The 18,042-nt window shown below is 47.9% G+C and overlaps 3 protein-coding genes across 4 annotated transcripts; 1 reads left to right on the top strand and 2 right to left on the bottom strand.

Annotated features, from left to right (window-relative positions):
- The first annotated feature begins 238 nt into the window (after positions 1-238).
- On the top strand, positions 239-3,756 carry LOC120672550 (protein PGR-like). Of its 2 annotated transcripts, XM_039953029.1 has the most exons (6): positions 239-1,010; positions 1,093-1,206; positions 2,352-2,574; positions 2,660-2,908; positions 3,012-3,165; positions 3,536-3,756. In XM_039953029.1, the coding sequence occupies exons 1-5, from the start codon at positions 850-852 to the stop codon at positions 3,141-3,143; spliced, it is 879 nt and encodes a 292-aa protein (XP_039808963.1). In that variant the 5' UTR covers positions 239-849; the 3' UTR covers positions 3,144-3,165; positions 3,536-3,756. The 2 variants fall into 2 exon arrangements, with proteins under 2 accessions (XP_039808963.1, XP_039808961.1); XM_039953027.1 differs by lacking the exon at positions 3,536-3,756 and having other exon boundaries at positions 3,012-3,422.
- A 429-nt stretch (positions 3,757-4,185) lies between these two features.
- LOC120672549 (serine/threonine protein phosphatase 2A 57 kDa regulatory subunit B' kappa isoform-like) lies at positions 4,186-7,367 on the bottom strand. Its single transcript, XM_039953026.1, has 2 exons — positions 5,824-7,367; positions 4,186-4,859 (listed from the first exon to the last, which is right to left on the bottom strand). Exons 1-2 carry the CDS (start codon positions 6,922-6,924, stop codon positions 4,479-4,481), a joined length of 1,482 nt encoding a protein of 493 aa, XP_039808960.1. The 5' UTR covers positions 6,925-7,367; the 3' UTR covers positions 4,186-4,478.
- Positions 7,368-12,939: 5,572 nt separating this feature from the next.
- LOC120675780 (auxin-responsive protein IAA1-like) lies at positions 12,940-15,862 on the bottom strand. Its single transcript, XM_039956990.1, has 5 exons — positions 15,557-15,862; positions 15,195-15,409; positions 14,969-15,083; positions 13,461-13,522; positions 12,940-13,364 (listed from the first exon to the last, which is right to left on the bottom strand). Exons 1-5 carry the CDS (start codon positions 15,781-15,783, stop codon positions 13,345-13,347), a joined length of 639 nt encoding a protein of 212 aa, XP_039812924.1. The 5' UTR covers positions 15,784-15,862; the 3' UTR covers positions 12,940-13,344.
- Positions 15,863-18,042: the final 2,180 nt, after the last annotated feature.

Raw genomic sequence — 18,042 nt, 5'->3', positions numbered from 1 at the left:
CCTTCCCAGACTTTTGATAACACTAGCGTCAGAATGTTGATTTCAATGTCAATATGATGTTTTCAGGGTGGGGCAGGTGTTTTCCATGGTGGGGCAGAGAGTTCGGATGCTGAATGTTTACGGATGAGCATGTTCAGCTTCAATGGCCCTGATGAAGCAGGTGGTGGTAGAAGAGATTTTGGAGGATGGGGGCGAGGCAGGGGAAGGGGCCGAGGCCGGGGCAGGGCCAGGGGAAGATTTTAGTCCAACCACAGAATTCTAGGTTTGTAGGTTTTTTGTGTGTAGGGGTAACAGTGTTATGATTATGCTTTCAAATCGTGTTCTCATCATCTCTGGCCTGATGGGTCATCAACAATCAGTCCTGTCAACAATCTACGCTTCCCTGGAAATTTTGTTCTATTCTTAGGTTCAGGGAACAGATGCATGGTTTGGAGAACTAATTCAAGTCCAAAATTTCGATGATACTTGATCTTCTGTTTATTTGATGGGTACTAGTACATCCATGAGAACAAATTTTGTGTTTCCTCTTCATTCTGATATTTTGCTTGCGAAAGTGCAAGTCAATGCATTGTGGGCTCATCAGTTACAGGAATATGGGGGCAGAAACTACAACTCTGAATAAATGTAAGGGGTTCCTTGCAAAAAGTTGTCAAACATAACGACTTCTTAAACCTGAAGAAATCTCAGAACAGCAGCCAAGGAACACCATTGTCCAGAGCAGCAAGCCACCGGGCACCTCGCGACGATCGCTCTTCCAAATCCTCGAGATCAAACGATCTCGTAAGCATTAAGACTGCCAATTTGCTTCGGTTGGTATTGGTTGGATCTCAGGGTGACGAGGTCGCCGCAATGGGTCACGGCGGCGACGGCGGCATCTGGATCCGCGCGGCGGTGGCGGTGGCGGCGGGAGGCGCCATCGCGGCTCGCGCGGTCCGGCGCAAGTCCGTTGACTTCAGCGCCGTGTTCGTCGGAGTCCCTGCCATGGTGGCTCATACCGTCGCCGGGTACAGGTTCGAGAGGCGCCCCTCTTCGTTTCCAGCGGAAGGGCTTGCCCGTGAATCCGTGACTAGATCTCGAGTTTGTGCTTCGCAGGTTCGCCGGGCTGCTGCTGGTGTTCTTCTTCACGTCCTCGCGGGTGACGAGGGTCGGCGAGGCGAGGAAGCGTGCTTTCGATCCCGAGTTTAAGGAGGGTGGGCAGCGTAACTGGTGAGTTAAAGTGCTGCCTCTGTTGCTCTAACCAAGGCCTCGTTTAGATGCGAAAAGTTTTGGGTGCAAAGTACTGTACCACTTTCGTTTGTATTTGGTAATTTTATCCCGCCATGAGTTAACTAGGCTCAAAAGATTCATCTCGCAAATTATAGTCAAACTGTGTAATTAATTATTTTGTTTAGCTATATTTAATACTTTGATTCGATGTGGCGCGGAATCTTGTAAAGTTTTGAAATTTTGAGTGCATCTAAACAAGGCCCAAGAGTAATATGGGATGATGTTAACTGAGGGAGGGCTTGTTTCAGTTTTGTGGTATAATGGCGTTATATTTTTTATTTAAGGCATGAAAACTGAAAGTGAAGTCCCTTGACTTTATACGTTTGGTGCATGATGTTATAAACTGAGGAACGAGAAGGTTCTGCGAATGAGGAATGATCCAAAATTTTGGTTGTCTACATCATTAGCTCTGTAGAAGCTTTAGATGATTTCTGTTTCAGTTGTTTAGTAGGATAATGAGTTGATTCGGTGGACTAATTTTCCGCTGAGAAGAAGCCTTTCCTGCAGTGATTCTGTAGTTTTGTCATTTGTGTCCGAAAGGATAACCCAAGGGCTTGATAAGGTTTTCCCCTAAGTCTTAAAATGACTAGATGACCTAACTTTCATAAGGACGACGGTCATGAATGTGAAGCTTGTTGTGAATTAGATTGCCTTTCTTCTATTAAGAATTCACCATGTCAACTGTCATAGAGATTTTGGATACCTCTTTGTGATATTTCTTGCCTCAGAGCATGCCTACTTTCTTCAGGCGGGAGCCATGCCATTGATTACTTTATTTTGTTTACCCTTACTCAAAGTGTTGCTACAATACAAGAAAAGTGAAAAACAATGAACAGTTTCTATCTTGATGTAATATTATCCACCACCCACATCTATCCAATTTTTCAGGTTTAATGAGTCAATTTTCCAAAAACAAAAAGCTGTTTATCTGGATGTAATTGATGTGCAACCAATGTGCCTTTATTTATGTATACTTTCTAGTTTTGAAAATGTTGACAGCGCCATTGCTGAGATGGGTATATTTGGATTTCAGAAAGTTCCCTTCTGAATCTTTCTAATGCAGGTGCACCCACTCTTATTGGCAGGAAGCAAGTTTTGTCAAATAGTGGCATTGCAAGTATCTTGGTTGTTTTGATAGCATTAGTTACTAAAGGGACGGATAGGTGTTTGGATTCAAAAGAGTCAACTCTTGTAACTGCACTTATTGGTGGTGTTATCGGACATTATGCTTGTTGCAATGGTGATACATGGTCTTCTGAGCTTGGCATTCTTAGCAAAGCTGAGCCACGACTTATCACAACATTCAAGGTATGCTTTAGGCTTTTCTCTGATTGTGCAATTAACTAGCAAGCATATAATTTGACTGTTTGCTTTCAACGTTAAATTTGATCAGAGAGTGCAAAAGGGTACCAATGGTGGTGTAACCATACATGGACTTCTCGCAGCAGCAGCAGCTGGATTCTCGATTGGGCTTGCGTTTGTGCTGATAGGATTCTTAACTGCACAGTGTGCTTCTTATGTATTCTGGAGGCAGTTGCTAGTTATACCATTGGCTACAGCTTCTGGCCTATGTGGAAGCCTGATTGATTCAATCTTGGGCGCAACGGTTCAGTACAGTGGGTTCTGCAGTGTCCGTAAAAGGGTATTACATCCTCAACTATTTGAAATCTGCCAGTGTCTACATATCCATCTTCTCTGATTCATAAGCTGATTGTTTCTCTGTTGTGTATGTTTGCTTTGCTTAGGTGGTGGGAGTAGATGGTCCAACCGTAACGAGGATTTCAGGAATGAACATATTGGATAACAACGGGGTCAATGTAGTGTCTATATTATTGACAACTGTTCTTACTGCAGTGGCTTGCACATACATCTTCTGAGGTCTAGCTACGGAGAGTAATGGTAGGACCACATTACTGAAGACATAGAAAACCGATTGATGAATTAGAACAGCAAATTGTGTAGCAGTGCCGTTAATCAGTTTGATGCATGTAATAGTAGATACATTGTTGTTTTAGCATCAAGAATTTTCAACAGTGGATGGGATCTTAGATCTTCAAATAGAGGAAAAACAGCTATCCCTTAAAGTCAGTTCTCCGTAACACATTTATTTATGCCCTGGCAAGAGAAAACAAACATAATTTTTCATCTTTGTTAAATATTTAATGTATTAGCAGTGATTAGCGCTATCTGAAAGGACCGAGCTATTAGTTAATCTTTTCTGATAACACATGCCATCGGAAATCCTGCCTAACGTGAACTGTTTGACCAGGAGACGCTGTGGCATGCAAACATCTGCTGAGAACTGGTCCAGGATTCAGACGATATATCCATAAAAAGAGAAACACACATTATACAGGGCAGTATTTCATTTCTTTTCTCGTTGTATCCATGTAGCTAAAGTAGCAAGGGCCCCGTTTGTTTTGTGTTATGCTAGTGAATAGTGACATTTTGACCGTTAATTACGGTGTCAAACAAAACCAGCTTACAAAACTAACGATTACTGTAGCATCACTGTAGCAAAACATTGATTAATTACCATCATTAGATTCGTCGCGAAAAGTTACACCTATCCCTAAAATTTTTTTGCAAATAAACTTCATTTAGTACACCATGCATGCGAGATTGCATGCGAGATTCTTTTGTAGAATGGAATAGAAAGGAAGAAAACAAACAAGGCCAAGGTATGTTTTGAAGGCCTCCAGCTCGGATCCAAATAATTCCTAGAATTTCAGGTAAGAATTAGGCCAGCTCTTGGTCTACGGGAAGAGAGTGAGGTCATGCAAACAGGATCCTGCTTAGAAATTCGCTACCAAGTAGACAACCTAAAGGACAACATTTTAAAGAGACGTTTACATATCAGCTAGCTTCAGCTGCTCTTGTTTCCTTTCAACCTGACCACAATTAAAAAACAGCAAAAAGGAAGGCTGAAAACTTGTCCTCTCATGCAATGCACGCTGTCCAGACAACACAACGCATTCTGATAGAATTTGAATCAGACAAGATTTAGACAAGAAACACCCCATTCCAAGAATACGCCATGCAAAAATCAAAATGTCCCTTGGTCCTCAAACCATCAACTATTAATTACAGACTTTGGCAGAGGGGGCGCATACAAAAGGTAACAAAATGCCTTTGTACACCCCCAGTGAAGCAAGCAACTTCATCTAATTTAGCTACCAAATGGTGAAAACGAAATGCAGTTGGTTCCAACCTCATGTCACAGTTGGGGCTACCAGACGAGCTGATGAAGGCGGCGGCGGAAAGCTAACGTCTGCGGCGATCACCGGCTGCTGGTACCCACGCGCGGCGCTCCGCTCCAGCTGCTCCCACATGAGCCTCCGCCGCTCCTCGGTTGCGGCTCGCTTCTCTTCTTCCTCTTCAAAATTGTTCTGACAAGTTAGGAGCAACCTCTCGTCCAAGTCATGGAACATTTTCCGCACGTTCATTGTTACATTGAGGACCGATTGGTTCCAATGCCAACGGGTGTTCCGCTCGAGAGCTGGATATATTATCGGCAGGATCACTTGACGGTTTTGGGAGATCATATCGAACAGGTGCTCATTGTTCCATAGGAACAAAGCTCTCTCAGCAACCTACAAAAAGCATGCCAAAGAAAAGCAGCAGTGCTTAAGTTTCAAAGGCTACATTATGCAACAGTGCAATATTTATGTGACATGAACAAACCGGGCAGTAGTGTCAGGCCGGTCATAATCCTAAATCTATGTTTTGCATATAAGAAAATAGGAGTAAGTGCGACCAATTCACATCAGTGCACAAAATCAGTAGACAGCTCAAATGGAAAATCACAATTCTACCTTGTTGATTGTCAAGCTCCACAAAGTGCAAATGCCAACAACTTCTACTTATTAAGAAATAAGAGCATTTGCATTCAGAACATGACTGGAGTATATAAAGTAGCAGCAGATTTTGATGATTGCCACACATCAAGCCCCCAAATATTCCTCTTCACCTGCCTTTGGACCAAGGACTTGATCTTCTGTGGCCTAGACTTCTAGAGTACAGTGAGACCAATTTAAGGCGGAACTAGAGAATTATTGAGCATTTTCCAATCCTATGTTAAAAAAAAACAAATGGCCTGAAGCCTCACTGGGCTAGAAAGTGACCACCAACTGCACCTGAGCCAATAACATAAGAGCGTGGTCTCACTTTAGCCAACAAGAAAAGATTTTAGCCACTGATGAAATTCTTATCATTAGTTAGCAAGCACTATGTCATAAAGGCGCAGGGGACCATGTAAAGGAACACTAATAAATCAGAAAAGTAACACGAAAAGGAAAGGGGTCAAACAGATTCTTGGATTAACATAAGCAAAAGATTCAGCTGGAAAACAACTTTGTAACTACTACTTGATAATAAAGAAGATTTGCTCAAAATCTTTTATTAGAGGAATTAACATTACACGAGCATATATTTCCTATTGGTATTTGTTACCATGCCAATTGTTATAAGCAGAAGAGCACAGCAAAATACACAGAGAAGACACAGTTCAAGTGAACACATTAACCAAGGATTACTTGATTTCAGAAAGAAAATCACCTGAAAATGAGAGCTATTCAGGCAACTCGCAATCCTCCGGAATAAGGGAACCATGCACTTCTGAAATTCAGCCATATCAGTCAACTCCAGCACCTCCTCCAACTCGCCCAAGAACATCATTTCCTTCTGACTATTCGTAACTGGCCAATACTTCAACAGGCCTCTAATCACAGTCCCGGCAAGCTTTGGTTCCTTCTCAATAAATTGTGTGATGCAATACGTCAGCTGCGGCAGATAAACTCCCACTGATTTCGGCTTATGAAGCGGAATCAATGCTTTCCATAAGAACAACTTATGTTCCTCCTTCAATGGCTTTGCAAACCCACTTATTACACTGCCAAAGACCTCCAACAGTTCAGCGATCCCATTGTGATGATCAGTCTCGAACACAAACCTATAAAAGATATTGCTCACAGCCTTGCGGATGAATGGGCGGTTTCCCATGAACTTGCCATAAATCCTATGCAATATCGTCTTCAAGCAGTCCCTCTCCCTTGGGTCATCGGAATCAAACAGATCGAGCAGCTTCGAGACGAAAGAACTATCGACATACTTCCTAGCTACCTTGGCATCGACAAGCGGAGAGGTCACAAAACGAAGGAGAAACTCATACACGACTTGCAGGTGGTACCAGGACGGATCGAAGAACGGCTCGTCCTCCTCGGTCTCTGAAGCCGTGGTGCCCGACCGGACCTTGGGCGGGAAGACCCTGAAGAGGTTGGCGGCGAACATGCGCACGCACGCCGCAATCATCGTCTCCGTGAAGGGCTCCTCGGCGGCGCCAATGCAGTCGACCAGGGACATGAGCATCTGCCGCTTGCGCTCCTTCTCCGGCGAGTCCTTGCCCCGGTCGGAGAAGTCGTACACGGCGCAGCAAATGTTCACCTTCTGGATGAAGGCCTCCTCCCTGGACCTCACCTCGGCCCCGGCGCCCGCCAAGGGGGACGGAGGGGAGGCGCTGGGCTTCCCCGCGGCCCCATTCTCCCGCGGCAACGGCAGCGGCGGCGGCGCCTTCGGAAGCGGCGAGCCCGCGCCCCCGCCACCGCCAGAGCTGGATTTCATCACCTTCCACGAGAGCTTGCCAATAAATTGCTTCCACATGGCGGCGAGATCCGGCGGCACCAACACCACATCCAATCTCCCCAATTAAACAACAATTCCAACAAGCCCAGCCTCCTCTCGACAGCACCGCGGCGCGAATCCCGGGCCGTAAAAGACCCCGCTTTGGCGACGGCAGCGAGCGGCCGATCCTCCAGCAACAACCGCAAGGGATCGCAGAGGCGAGCTGCAGCCGCCGATGCAGATCGACCACCACCCTCCGGATAAGGGGACGACACGCCCCGCAAATTAACCGGGGCCGAGAGCGCGAGCGACGGCGGGGCGCGGAGGCCTGGCAGGGATCCGGCAATGGCGGGCTCAGCGCCAGATCCGGGGGCGGGAGGCGGCCATGGATGGGATCTCGGGGGGAGGAGGGGAAAGGAGCGTGGAGAGGTGGGGAAAAATTTGGCGTTTTGAGGAGGAGAAATTTGGTGGCAGGGCAGGGCAGCCGCTAGAAGGCGAGGCGAGGTGAGAGGACACTGCGAGTGAGCGAGCTGCCTGAGCGATGCAAGGACGATGGGTGGATCGCCCGCTCGGCGCGCGCGGGCCGTTGGATCGGGCGGTGGAGCTTCCCCGGCCGTCGGATCTGTGGGCGGTTGTTTTTGCCCTTTTTTTTATGGTTGCTTTCTTTGTTTAGCTCTGGAAAAGGCATACGGGTATGAACTGCATGATGGTGATTGGATAATGGGAGATCGGTTGTAACGGTCGGAGAAATATCACCGGCTGTTTCCTACTAGTATTTTAATTTGTAAGCTTATTTTATGAGTTGCCCGTTTCATTTTAGTGTTATATCGTTTTATAATATTTGTCACCTAGGAGTATTACTGTTTTTTAAATTCACCTATTTCTGTTACTTCATGAGAATATGAGATGATGTTCGAGTACGAGACATCATGGCATGGACCTACGTGCTGGTGCATAATCGAATAGAAAAATTTTGAAATGACAAAATCATATAGGTGTGGAAAGTTACAAGGTCCGCTATGGCATGGAACATGAGTTCATAGAAATTCATATGAAGTTCGTACAAATAGGTAGGTTTCAAAATACTCACTGTAACATTTTTTATTGTATTTTGGGTGTGTTTAGTTCATTTTGGATTTTTGAATTTTGGAAGAGAATTTTTCAACGTTTGAAGTATTAAATATAGACTAATCACAAAACTAATTATAGATCTTGTCTGTAAACTACGAGAGGAATCTAATGAGTCTAATTAATCCATCATTAACACATATTCACTATAGATTTACTCAGGGGCGGAGCTGTCCTTTAGCATTGGGGTCGTCAGACCCCGACGAATTTCAGTATATCCTATAGAAAATTACTGTACACTATGGTAGATGACCTCATTATCCAACACTGCAGACCCCGGTGAGATTTTCGGCTGGCTTCGCCTCTGAATTTACTGTAGCAATTTATTGTCAAATCACGTCCTAATTAGGCCCATTAGATTCGTCTCGCGATTTACAGTCCATTTGTGTAATGCGATTTATTTTTCAACTATATTTAATATATCATGCAGACGATTTATAAAAATTTTGAATTTTGAGATTTTGGATCTAAACACGCCCTTTGTAGGTTTTTTCTAACAAGTGCGTGATGAGTAGTTCTTCCGATCCAAAAGTTAATGATGGCTTCGTTTGACATCCCAACACCTAATCATTTCATTTCAGTCTCAACCTGTGGTTTGAGTAGCCATGAAGTCCTCCGAGCTTTTGCTCACCCCAAGACCTCAAACTCAATGTTTATTATGCTCATGAAATCCATGATGCTATAGAGTAGTACTCCCTCCGTCCTGAAACTAATGACATTTTGAGTTTTTTAAGACAAATTATAAAGGTCGAGAAAAAATGCATGTATCCTCATTAGTGCATTGTTCAATTAATCAATTGCTTAATTTTCAGTGCCCGTACTAAAATTAAAAAGATCGGCATGCCTTTTTTTACTGCTCCAGCCCACCACAATTGATATTTACAAAATTAACACCAAAATCAAAAACATTATCATGTTTTTTCTATGCAAAGGATTTTAGAATGCCTTACATTTATGTATAAATTTTAAACCCTCCAATAATTTACATTACAGGACGGAGGGAGTATACACAACCTGATGCATCTGCTCATGCTTTCAAGTGAAGCCTAGCGTGTTAATCTTAGCTTACCAAGGCTCCATTCTTATGTCACTTTCCCGGAACAAATCCTTCAGAAAAGGAAAGAAGACCAAGAAATTGACATGGCAGGTGACAAGCCCGACGATGACCGGACACAGACGGATGAGGCGGTCGTTTTCACTCAAAAAACGGGGGCGCCACCAGCCCTGATCCGTCGCCGCCACACCACCTCATTCAGCGGCGACGAGACCAGGCCCCGGCCACAAGCCCCGGCCAAACCCTCGCCAAAGCTGACGCCGCGCGTCGCCGTCGCCATCCTCCACCCATGTTCCGCGTACCATGCGCCCATCAGGATTCAGGCCGGCCCCGCTCGGCGAGATCACGGCACCGATCAATCAATCCTGGGCTCCGGAGCGCCCAGAACCGGCGCCTCTCGCCGTCCCACCGCACCCGCGGATTCGCGGAAAAAAGGAAAGAAAAGGACCCCTCATTTGATCGTGTCGGCTTCGTTCAGGCTTCAGAGAGGTGCTGGAAGAACATGGTGAGGGAGAGAGATCATGGTCCTCAACTGAAGAATTGGTTTACCCTGGAGAGGAAAACTGATCTGCAGACGGGCTGATAGCCCGGTGGTGTGGTCGCCCGGCTGGGAACCCACCCGCCCGCGTTCGAATCCCATCGGGATCGACCGGGTGCTGCGCCGGGGTTTATCCCCAGTGGAGACTGAGCAGTGTGTGTGCGTGTGTTTAGGTGGGTTAGGGAGTGAGTTGCTCAGTAGGCGCGTTCCAGACAGCTGGACAGTCTCACCTGCGTTCGAGCGTGCGGTCGGCGTGGGTGCTCATTGTCGAGTCTTATATGATGGGCCAGTGCTCCTGGCATAGTTCAAAAAAAAAACCTGATCTCAGCCGGGTCAATGGGACATGGTCAGGTAGCCAGCACATCTGAGATCTCCGCGTGTTTACTACTGGAGCATGAATTCATTTTCGATGACCGTTTCGTTTGGCATCAGCATGGCATGGCATTGGTTAAAGAAGAAACCAACCATTGACTACCATTCACTAGGGAAGTTCAGAATGATTATTCATTTCAGACCTTCCAGGACCCATGGGAGCAACCTACTGCACCTGAACGGTGGTGAAACATCAGTCGTCTGAAATCTGAATCTTAACCCAGCTGATACCAAAGTTCGTCATTTTATACACAGAGTCAATGTGACGGAACCGTCAAATTAAAACTCTCAATTAAGCGTAATGGCCGTCATTTGAACACATCGGGCGCATTAGCTTAATGGTTTAATTTGACAGCCCTTTCTCAGCCCACGTCCCGATCGAAAGAACACCGATAGTCCCACGCGAAGGTGAGCGCAGATGGTACAAGCACGACAGAAATACGAAAATACAGCAAATATTCATAAGACTTTACATTAAGTTTTACAAACCGAGTTTGAATAAATACATAATTTACAAACTTTGCACTACAGAAACCCGGGTTCAACTAGAGGAAAGGGGCCTACAACTACCAAAAGTGTACCCTAGGGAGATCGCTAACTAAACATCTGACTCCACAACCTCCCATCCCTCTGCATCCCGGCGGATGAACTTAGTGCAGCAGGAACAGAAGTCTACGTCTGCGGGTCCTGCAGTATGTTTCAACAAAAGCCCTGAGCAACTAATACTCAGCAAGACTTACCCGACCAGTGGGTATAACTTAGCCCACATATCTAGACATGCAAAGCTTTTGGCTGGTGGTTAGTTTTGCGGAAAAAGCGACTAAAGTGAAGCCTTATTTCCATATTTTAGCTCATGATTCTATATATCTTGACCATCATCTAATTTAGCATATCTAGAGCAAACATGGTAAAGCATATAATAACATTCCAAGTGAATATAACCATATGCCATACATACTCCCACTCGATACTACGCTGTGACGCAGTGATCAAGGTGCCCATGTCCGAGAGCGACTGACGGCGAATCGATTCGATTTAACCTTGCAAGCTGGACCTAACCAACACGGCACGCAAAAGCCCCGTCGGACCCCACGCACCGACCTTTCCCCTCCCCGCCTCGAACTACAGGACCACCCCACCATCATATGGTCAGCTGAGCTCAACGTGAGACCACCAAAAGTAAACATATGCATCCCCATTTCTCCGCGACTACTCGACTACCCCAGGAGGTGAGATGGAGTCCTGTACTTTCGAGGTGAGGCAGTACTCGGCTTACTGGTTTCGACTACCTCCTACTCCCGGCATGCAGTTAGTACAGTTCATACATGATCAACATGGCCAACAACGGCTCGGTCCTTAACCGACACAGGCAGAACTACACCTCTCCCGCCCGGTCTCAGATTTTATTCTTTCTTTCATTCCAAGACTTTCATCTCAAGATGAGTAACTAAAAAATGGAAACATAAAACTATCCTACATCTCGCGAGTAACCAAAAATTACTCGACTTCTACCGAACCCTATCTAGCATAGCATTTCTATCGTCTTATACATACTAGTATAACTCAAGGAAACCTAGGGTTTATGCAACTAGGGTTTCAAACAACTCCTAAACATAGTGCACAAGTAATAAATACATATATAGGTGCCATAATTTAAATTAATAGGATGTGCACCGGGGCTTGCCTTCGGACTGCTGCTCAGAGCTAGAGTCAGACGGGCCTTGGGCTGGGTTCTCACGCCTCTCCTCCTGGGCTTGCTCCGGCTGCTCCTGTGGTGCCGCAATCACCTCGAACATGACGTCCTCAACGGCGGATGCTACACGAATGCATATGAAATAATTGAGTACAGCTCAATGATGCAACTATTATACTTCAACTGGAATGCCCTGCGGACTGTCCGCGCCCAAGTGGCGGACCGTCCGCAGTACAACTCTGCCGACCCACCAGAACCAACTACCTCTCTGGACAAATTTCAATCTATACGGCGGACCGTCCGCTCCAACATCGCGGATTGTCTGCAGTTTAACTTTGCAATACCACCAGAGGCAACGACGCCTCTGGACAAAATTCTAATCTCTACTGCGGACCGTCCGGCCCTCCTTGGCGGACCGTCCGCAGTTCACTCTGCCAATTCCACCAGAGACGATAACGTCTATGAACAAAATTCTAGACTATACGGCGGACTGTCCGCTCTCCAATAGCGAACCGTCCGCAGTTCAACCCTGCAAACCCCACCAGAGACAACATCGTCTCTGGACAAATTTTGATCTCTACAGCGGACTGTCCGCTCTCCAATAGCGGACAGTCCGCAGTTCGATTCTACGAAAACACCAGAGACAACATCGTCTCTGGACAACTTCTACTTGACCTGCAGACTGTCTGCCCCTCCTAGGCGGACCATCCGCCGTTCCTATCTTTTGACACCGCGCAACAGGCGACAGCAAGCGCGGCTGCGGCGGCGCACAACGGAAGGGGAAAAAGGCCGGAGAGTACAAATAACTCACCACGAATCCATTCCCGGGGTCGGTTCGGGCGGAGGACGACCGGAGAGGTGGATCGACGGTGGAGCAAAGCTCCAAGAGGCTCCAATGGTGACCGGTGGTGGTTGGAGCGATTCCGGCCGGGGAAAAGCCGGGCTAGGGGTTGGGGACGGTGGAGGAGGTGCTGGGGAAGGTGCTCGCGCAAGGAATCGAGGTTTGGTGGCCGGAGGGTGGAGATCGACGGAAAGGGGCGACGATGGGGCGAGCGGACGAGCTCCGCTCGTCTCTGGTCTAAGAATGAAGAGGAAAGAGGATATGACAGGCGGATCCCACATCCAAGATAAATATCTAGGCGTTACTTTGGCGGACCGTCCGCCGATCCCTAGCGGACCGTCCACGGTTTTTCCCTGGTATTACAGTCAACGTGCGGAAACCAGAAATTTCACCAACAGAACAAGCTGATGACGTCTCAACTCTCAAAGGACAGATAACCATGAACTTCAAACAAAACCATAGCTCAGCACAATAAGATGTACATATGACAGCAATGCCATCAGCCTCACACCTGTAGGGAGTAACACGCAATATAACCACCTAACATCAAAACAGCAAGCAGGCGACAAGCATCGACGAACATGAGTTCTGCGTGTCTGGTCTTATTCAGTGAGAGACGAACTGTAGGCGTGTATATTTCAAGCTTCGGATATATATGTAGAAACTAGAGACAAGTAATGCAACTACAACCTTTTCTCAGCACAATAGCATAAGGGGACCAAAAGCGGGGTAGGCGACAACTGTACACATTTCTATCTCACGTGAAGATCCTCAGGAGAGCAAGGTTCCATCTTTCCTTCAAGAAGTCCGTGCGAATCGAGCGTGAGTGTGTTTCATCGGGCAGTTATTGGTGCTGTGAGTTACATAAAAGAAAAGTAATGAATCAAAATGGTTGTCATCATTAGCTGACAATTGTAGCACAGGAAGAAAAGCTTCAGGAAACATGTACCTAAGTTGACAGCCTCTGAACTTTTCATCAGACGAAGGCGCTGGCAGGTTTCCACAAACATCCTGCATAAGCGTTAGTTAGAACTTAGAAACTTGACAAATTGAAGTCTAGTGGGAACAGTCTACTATAAACTTGCAGCTACCTATGAAGAACTATTCTAGTTCATTGCAGTATACCCAGAAATAAGATGCAGAACAACATAACACATACCAAACCACCTCAAAGCTCAGGTTAATATATTTCCTAGAAGGATCAAGAAGCAATCTGCTACATAGCCAGGGGCGAAGCCACGTTGGGCTTCCCTGGTGCCCGTGCACTAGGGTAAACTTCTTTTTACCGCTAACTAAATTTTGTTTCGCCATATAATCATGAAAAAGTTTGTTAATTCTTTAGGCTGTGCACCACGGTCGATCTCACCGTGGCTTCGCCCCAGTACATAGCAGAGCCCATACGTCTGTGAACAGTGTGCAATCCAGTAGTGGAGAACAAAACAAGAAACAAAACCTTATCCAAAGTAGCCCCCCACTAATAAAGTCAATCTTTTCATACATAGGCCGCACGAATTGCTCTGTTGTGGAGCAAACAATACACCAGAGTTGTTTAATCTGCTAAAAGCTAGAAACAATAATAGCCACACATACGGTCCAAGAAACCTCAAAGAAACTATTGTGATTGATCCACGTAATAGATGTTTCTGGATGATATATAGGATTAAAGAAACAAGAAGGCAAAAAAGGTGTGCATAACTAGATTCATTTTCCCCTGTTGGCTATCTAAGTTAAACTTGACCAAAAGGAGAGGCAAGCCTTTGTGATCAGTACGATGATATGATCACAACAAACTACGAGGTGGAAAGGAAATGCCATCGCTTGTCTGTAAATAGCAAAAACAAAGGGGTGTGCTCCAAGTCTCCTTTCATGAGATCGCCCTCTATTTCCAACGACAATATGGATCAGTACATGCAGAATCAGAGAAGCAAATCCTCCTTAAATGCAGTTATGCTACACGCATGTATTGCTAACAACCAAGGGTACCTATGATGAATCTGACTTTAAAACAATGCAATACTGTAAGAAAAAAGTACAAATAAATTTTCTAAAAAATCAAGAAAAGCACCCTTTGGTCTTTCATCAGTTAAATCAATCACTTTGTATGGATGGGGAAGCTGATGCAATTTCAGTGCCGTTCCAAGGCAATTGGGTCAAATCCCTTACTCATCACTATTTACCCAAACAACCCCCTAGGATTTCTTTCCTTCCTACCCAATTTCAATTCATACCAATCATGCTGATTGCAAATATACTTGGCGCAATCTAATTCCAACAAAAAGTAGTTCATTGCAGGACTCGGAAGAAATTCTCAAACCAAAGCCACCACGATAACTTGATGATCAGTTCAAGATCCTAAGCATTGATCATACGCTAGAAACTATAGTATTCTCAAGCACGAACTGCAGTCGTAATAATCGAATTAGGGAAAGTAGGAGTACAGATTGAAGGAGCTCTCACTTCCAGGGGACGTCGCCGACGAGCATCCAGTCGCCGTCCTTGTCCTCGTACGTGGGCACGTACTCCGTCCCGTTCACTGCGTCCACCAGCTTCCTCTCGTCGTCGGCGAACTTCCCTGCGCGCCGTCCAGGCAAAGCACCCTCATCAGCTGGAACGCTCAACCAAACAGAGCGAAGTGCTGCTGCGGTAAGCAGAAGCAGGCGCGGCAGAGGGGGGTGGTACTCACGGATGGTGAAATGGGAGAAGAACTTGTCCTGGAGCGCGCGGAGGAGCTGGTCGTAGCCGGCGTAGGCCTCGAGGTCCACCTTCCGCAGGTAGGGCGCGCCGTCGACGGCCACCTTGACGAACTTGGCGGCCTGCTTGGCCTTGCTGGAGCCCGCGACGTCGGCGAGCGCGTTCTTGCGGTACGACCTCACCGGCGGCCACCCCACCACCCGCGCCCTGGCCACCAGAAGAGAGAGGCAGAGGCGGAAGCAAGCAAGCAACAGTCAGGCTGACGCTAACCTCTCGCCAAATCAACCACCTTCTTCCTGGAAAAAGGAGACAGGTGCGTGGCCTAAGATTATCGGTGGGGAAGGCGGGCCGTACTTGGGTGCCGGGGGAGCATCGGAGGACGCGGCGGCGAGCGGGGAGGAGCGGCCGGCGTCGGCGTCGGAGGAGGCGCGCTTGCGGTCGGGGTCGGGGAAGGCGGAGGAGGACGAGGACGAGGACGCGGAGCCCGGGAGGCGGAGGGTGAGCGTGAGCGCGGTGTCCTCGAAGTCGAGGCCCGAGGCGGCGGAGGACTCGGTGGAGCTCCGCTCCGTCTCCACCGACATGGCCGGCGGCGTGGGCGGGTGGGGCTCCCGCGGCTGCCGCTCCGCGTGTGGGCGAGAGAGACGCGAGGTGGGGGGGGGGGGGGGGGGGGGGGGAGGACGGAGGAGGAAAGGAAAGCGGAGACGGGTTTGGCTATAGTGGGCGCGGGGCCGTGGTGGTCGATGGCCAGGTTGCGCGGAGTTTTCCGCACGAGCCCCTAACCTTTGCACTAATTCCTAGAAAGCTCTTTCTGCTCTCCGCTGTAACGTTGATGAAGCAGCTGTGCGAATACGAGACGAGACGGGGGGCGAACCGCAAGAGAGGAGGGGCGTCGAGCTCGAGCGAGGCTCGAGAGTTCCCAAAAGTGGAATAAACTAGGGAAATCGCGGGAGAGCACTCCGCGCGCGCGTGGCCCCACCGGTGGGCCCACACTGCCGGTTGGGCGCCCTGCAGCGGCCCCGGAATCGGCAAAGAGGGCCCACGCCGGCCCGGCCGTCGGATCCCCGACCGACGGCGGCAGCCAGCCCAACCACCCGGACCCGGGCCGGCATCACGGCACGCCGAAAGAGACTTGAAACGCATACGCGCACGCACTTCAACCGGTCGTCGGGTGCTGACAGTGGATGTACCCAGTACGGAGAACAAGCCCGAGCCCGTTTAAAATTCTACTAGCCCAGGTTTTCTTTCTTCTTTCCTCAATAAAAAGAATTTTTTTCCTCTCTCTCTTTTGAAATAGAGAGCGCACGGATTTGAAACGCGTGGAGTGGATTTGGGCACGATTTGTGTTTTGTACCTGCAAAACTTTCCAGCTGCCAGGGACCCAAGTGAGGCCGGAGTTTGAAACGAAACGGGATTTCTTGAAAAGAAATAGAGAGCGCACGCATGTGAACGTGCCGTGCTGTCGGTCGCCTGTCCCCCTCCCGTCCTGTCACGCCACCCGCCACCCCGTGCGTTCATTCACCGCCGCCCGTTCCGTTCGGTTCCGTTGGGCCATTCGCGCCTCCGCTTCGCCGTGCCCGTCCGCCGCCGTGCCGTCGCCCGCGGGTCGCCGCCGGTTCCCTCTCCGCCGCGTCCAAACCACCGCGCCCGTGCGGCCGCTGGTTTCACTCGGATGGCGCCCGGGCGTGGGTGCGGCCAAGTAGGCAGGCAGGAGTGGGCCGAGATCCGGAGATCGTCGTGGTCGGGAGCGAGCGAGAGCCATCCCGCCGGTGTCTGGTCCGGCCGGCAGCCGTGGGAGGCAAGGAAAGGAGCCTGGCCTGGGCAGAGGCCAGAGGCAGTGGCCTCCTTTGGTTCGCGCTAGGATTTTAGAGTCTCTTTGGCACACAGGATTGGCGCATGAAAAACGCAGTATGGAGGAAAAACGCAGTATGGAGGAAACCGTAGGATAGGAAAGCAGTTGGTTCCTTTGGTTTCCATGAGCTCGAACCAGATTTTTCGTTTCACTACTGTCACTGAGAGCAAATCCTTTCCTCCATCGATTCCTCCGTCGTTCCTCTGGAAATTTTCCCATGAACCAAAGGGCTGATGATGTCAGCCATTCCTAGGAAATGCATTCCTGCGTTTCACCCGCGTTCCAAAGAAGCCCTTAGCGTGCTAATGAATAGTGACATTTTGACCATTAATTATGGTGTCAAACAAAGACAGTTTATAAAACTAACTCCAGAACCCCCGCACTAGTGACCTTGAAGAATCTAATATGACCTTTGATCGCGCAATTAGAAGATAGTTACTATAGCATCACTGTAGTCAATCATTGATTAATTATCGTCATTAAATTCGTCGCGAAAAATTACACCTATTTCTAAAAAAATTACTAATAAACTTCATTTAGTACTTCATACATATGAGATTCTTTTTTCGAGAAATGTGCGCGCTATTTTTGTAAAATGCCAACAAGACCAGTGGCCGGTGATCTCCGAGTGGCTGGCTCGAGATGGCTGGAGATCTCGACGCCTTTTCCTGTCCAGTTCAGGCGCGACAGCGCAGGACCCGAGGCCGGCGCCCGGTCCGGTCCACGTACGCCTTGCCTTGCCCTGTTCAACGAATCGCCACGGCAGGCAGACTGGTAGTGACTAGTGAGAGGCGCAGCGTGCGTAATCTTGACGGATCAGGGGGTTGCGGGCTTGCGGCTGGCTGTGTGAGTCCTGGGAGTTTTTAAACATGTTTGCAGCCTTGCATTGGATGCGTGATTAACCATTTGTTTAGTTGCAAAGTTCTAAATTCCAAAACTGTCACATTAAAAAGAAATTTTATATACATGGAGTATTAAATCTAAACAAAAT

The sequence above is a fragment of the Panicum virgatum genome, chromosome 5N (assembly GCF_016808335.1).
Source record: "Panicum virgatum strain AP13 chromosome 5N, P.virgatum_v5, whole genome shotgun sequence".
NCBI classification, from domain to species: domain Eukaryota; kingdom Viridiplantae; phylum Streptophyta; class Magnoliopsida; order Poales; family Poaceae; genus Panicum; species Panicum virgatum.
Note: the sequence above shows the minus strand (reverse complement) of the source record. Positions and strands in the feature narration are given on the sequence as shown.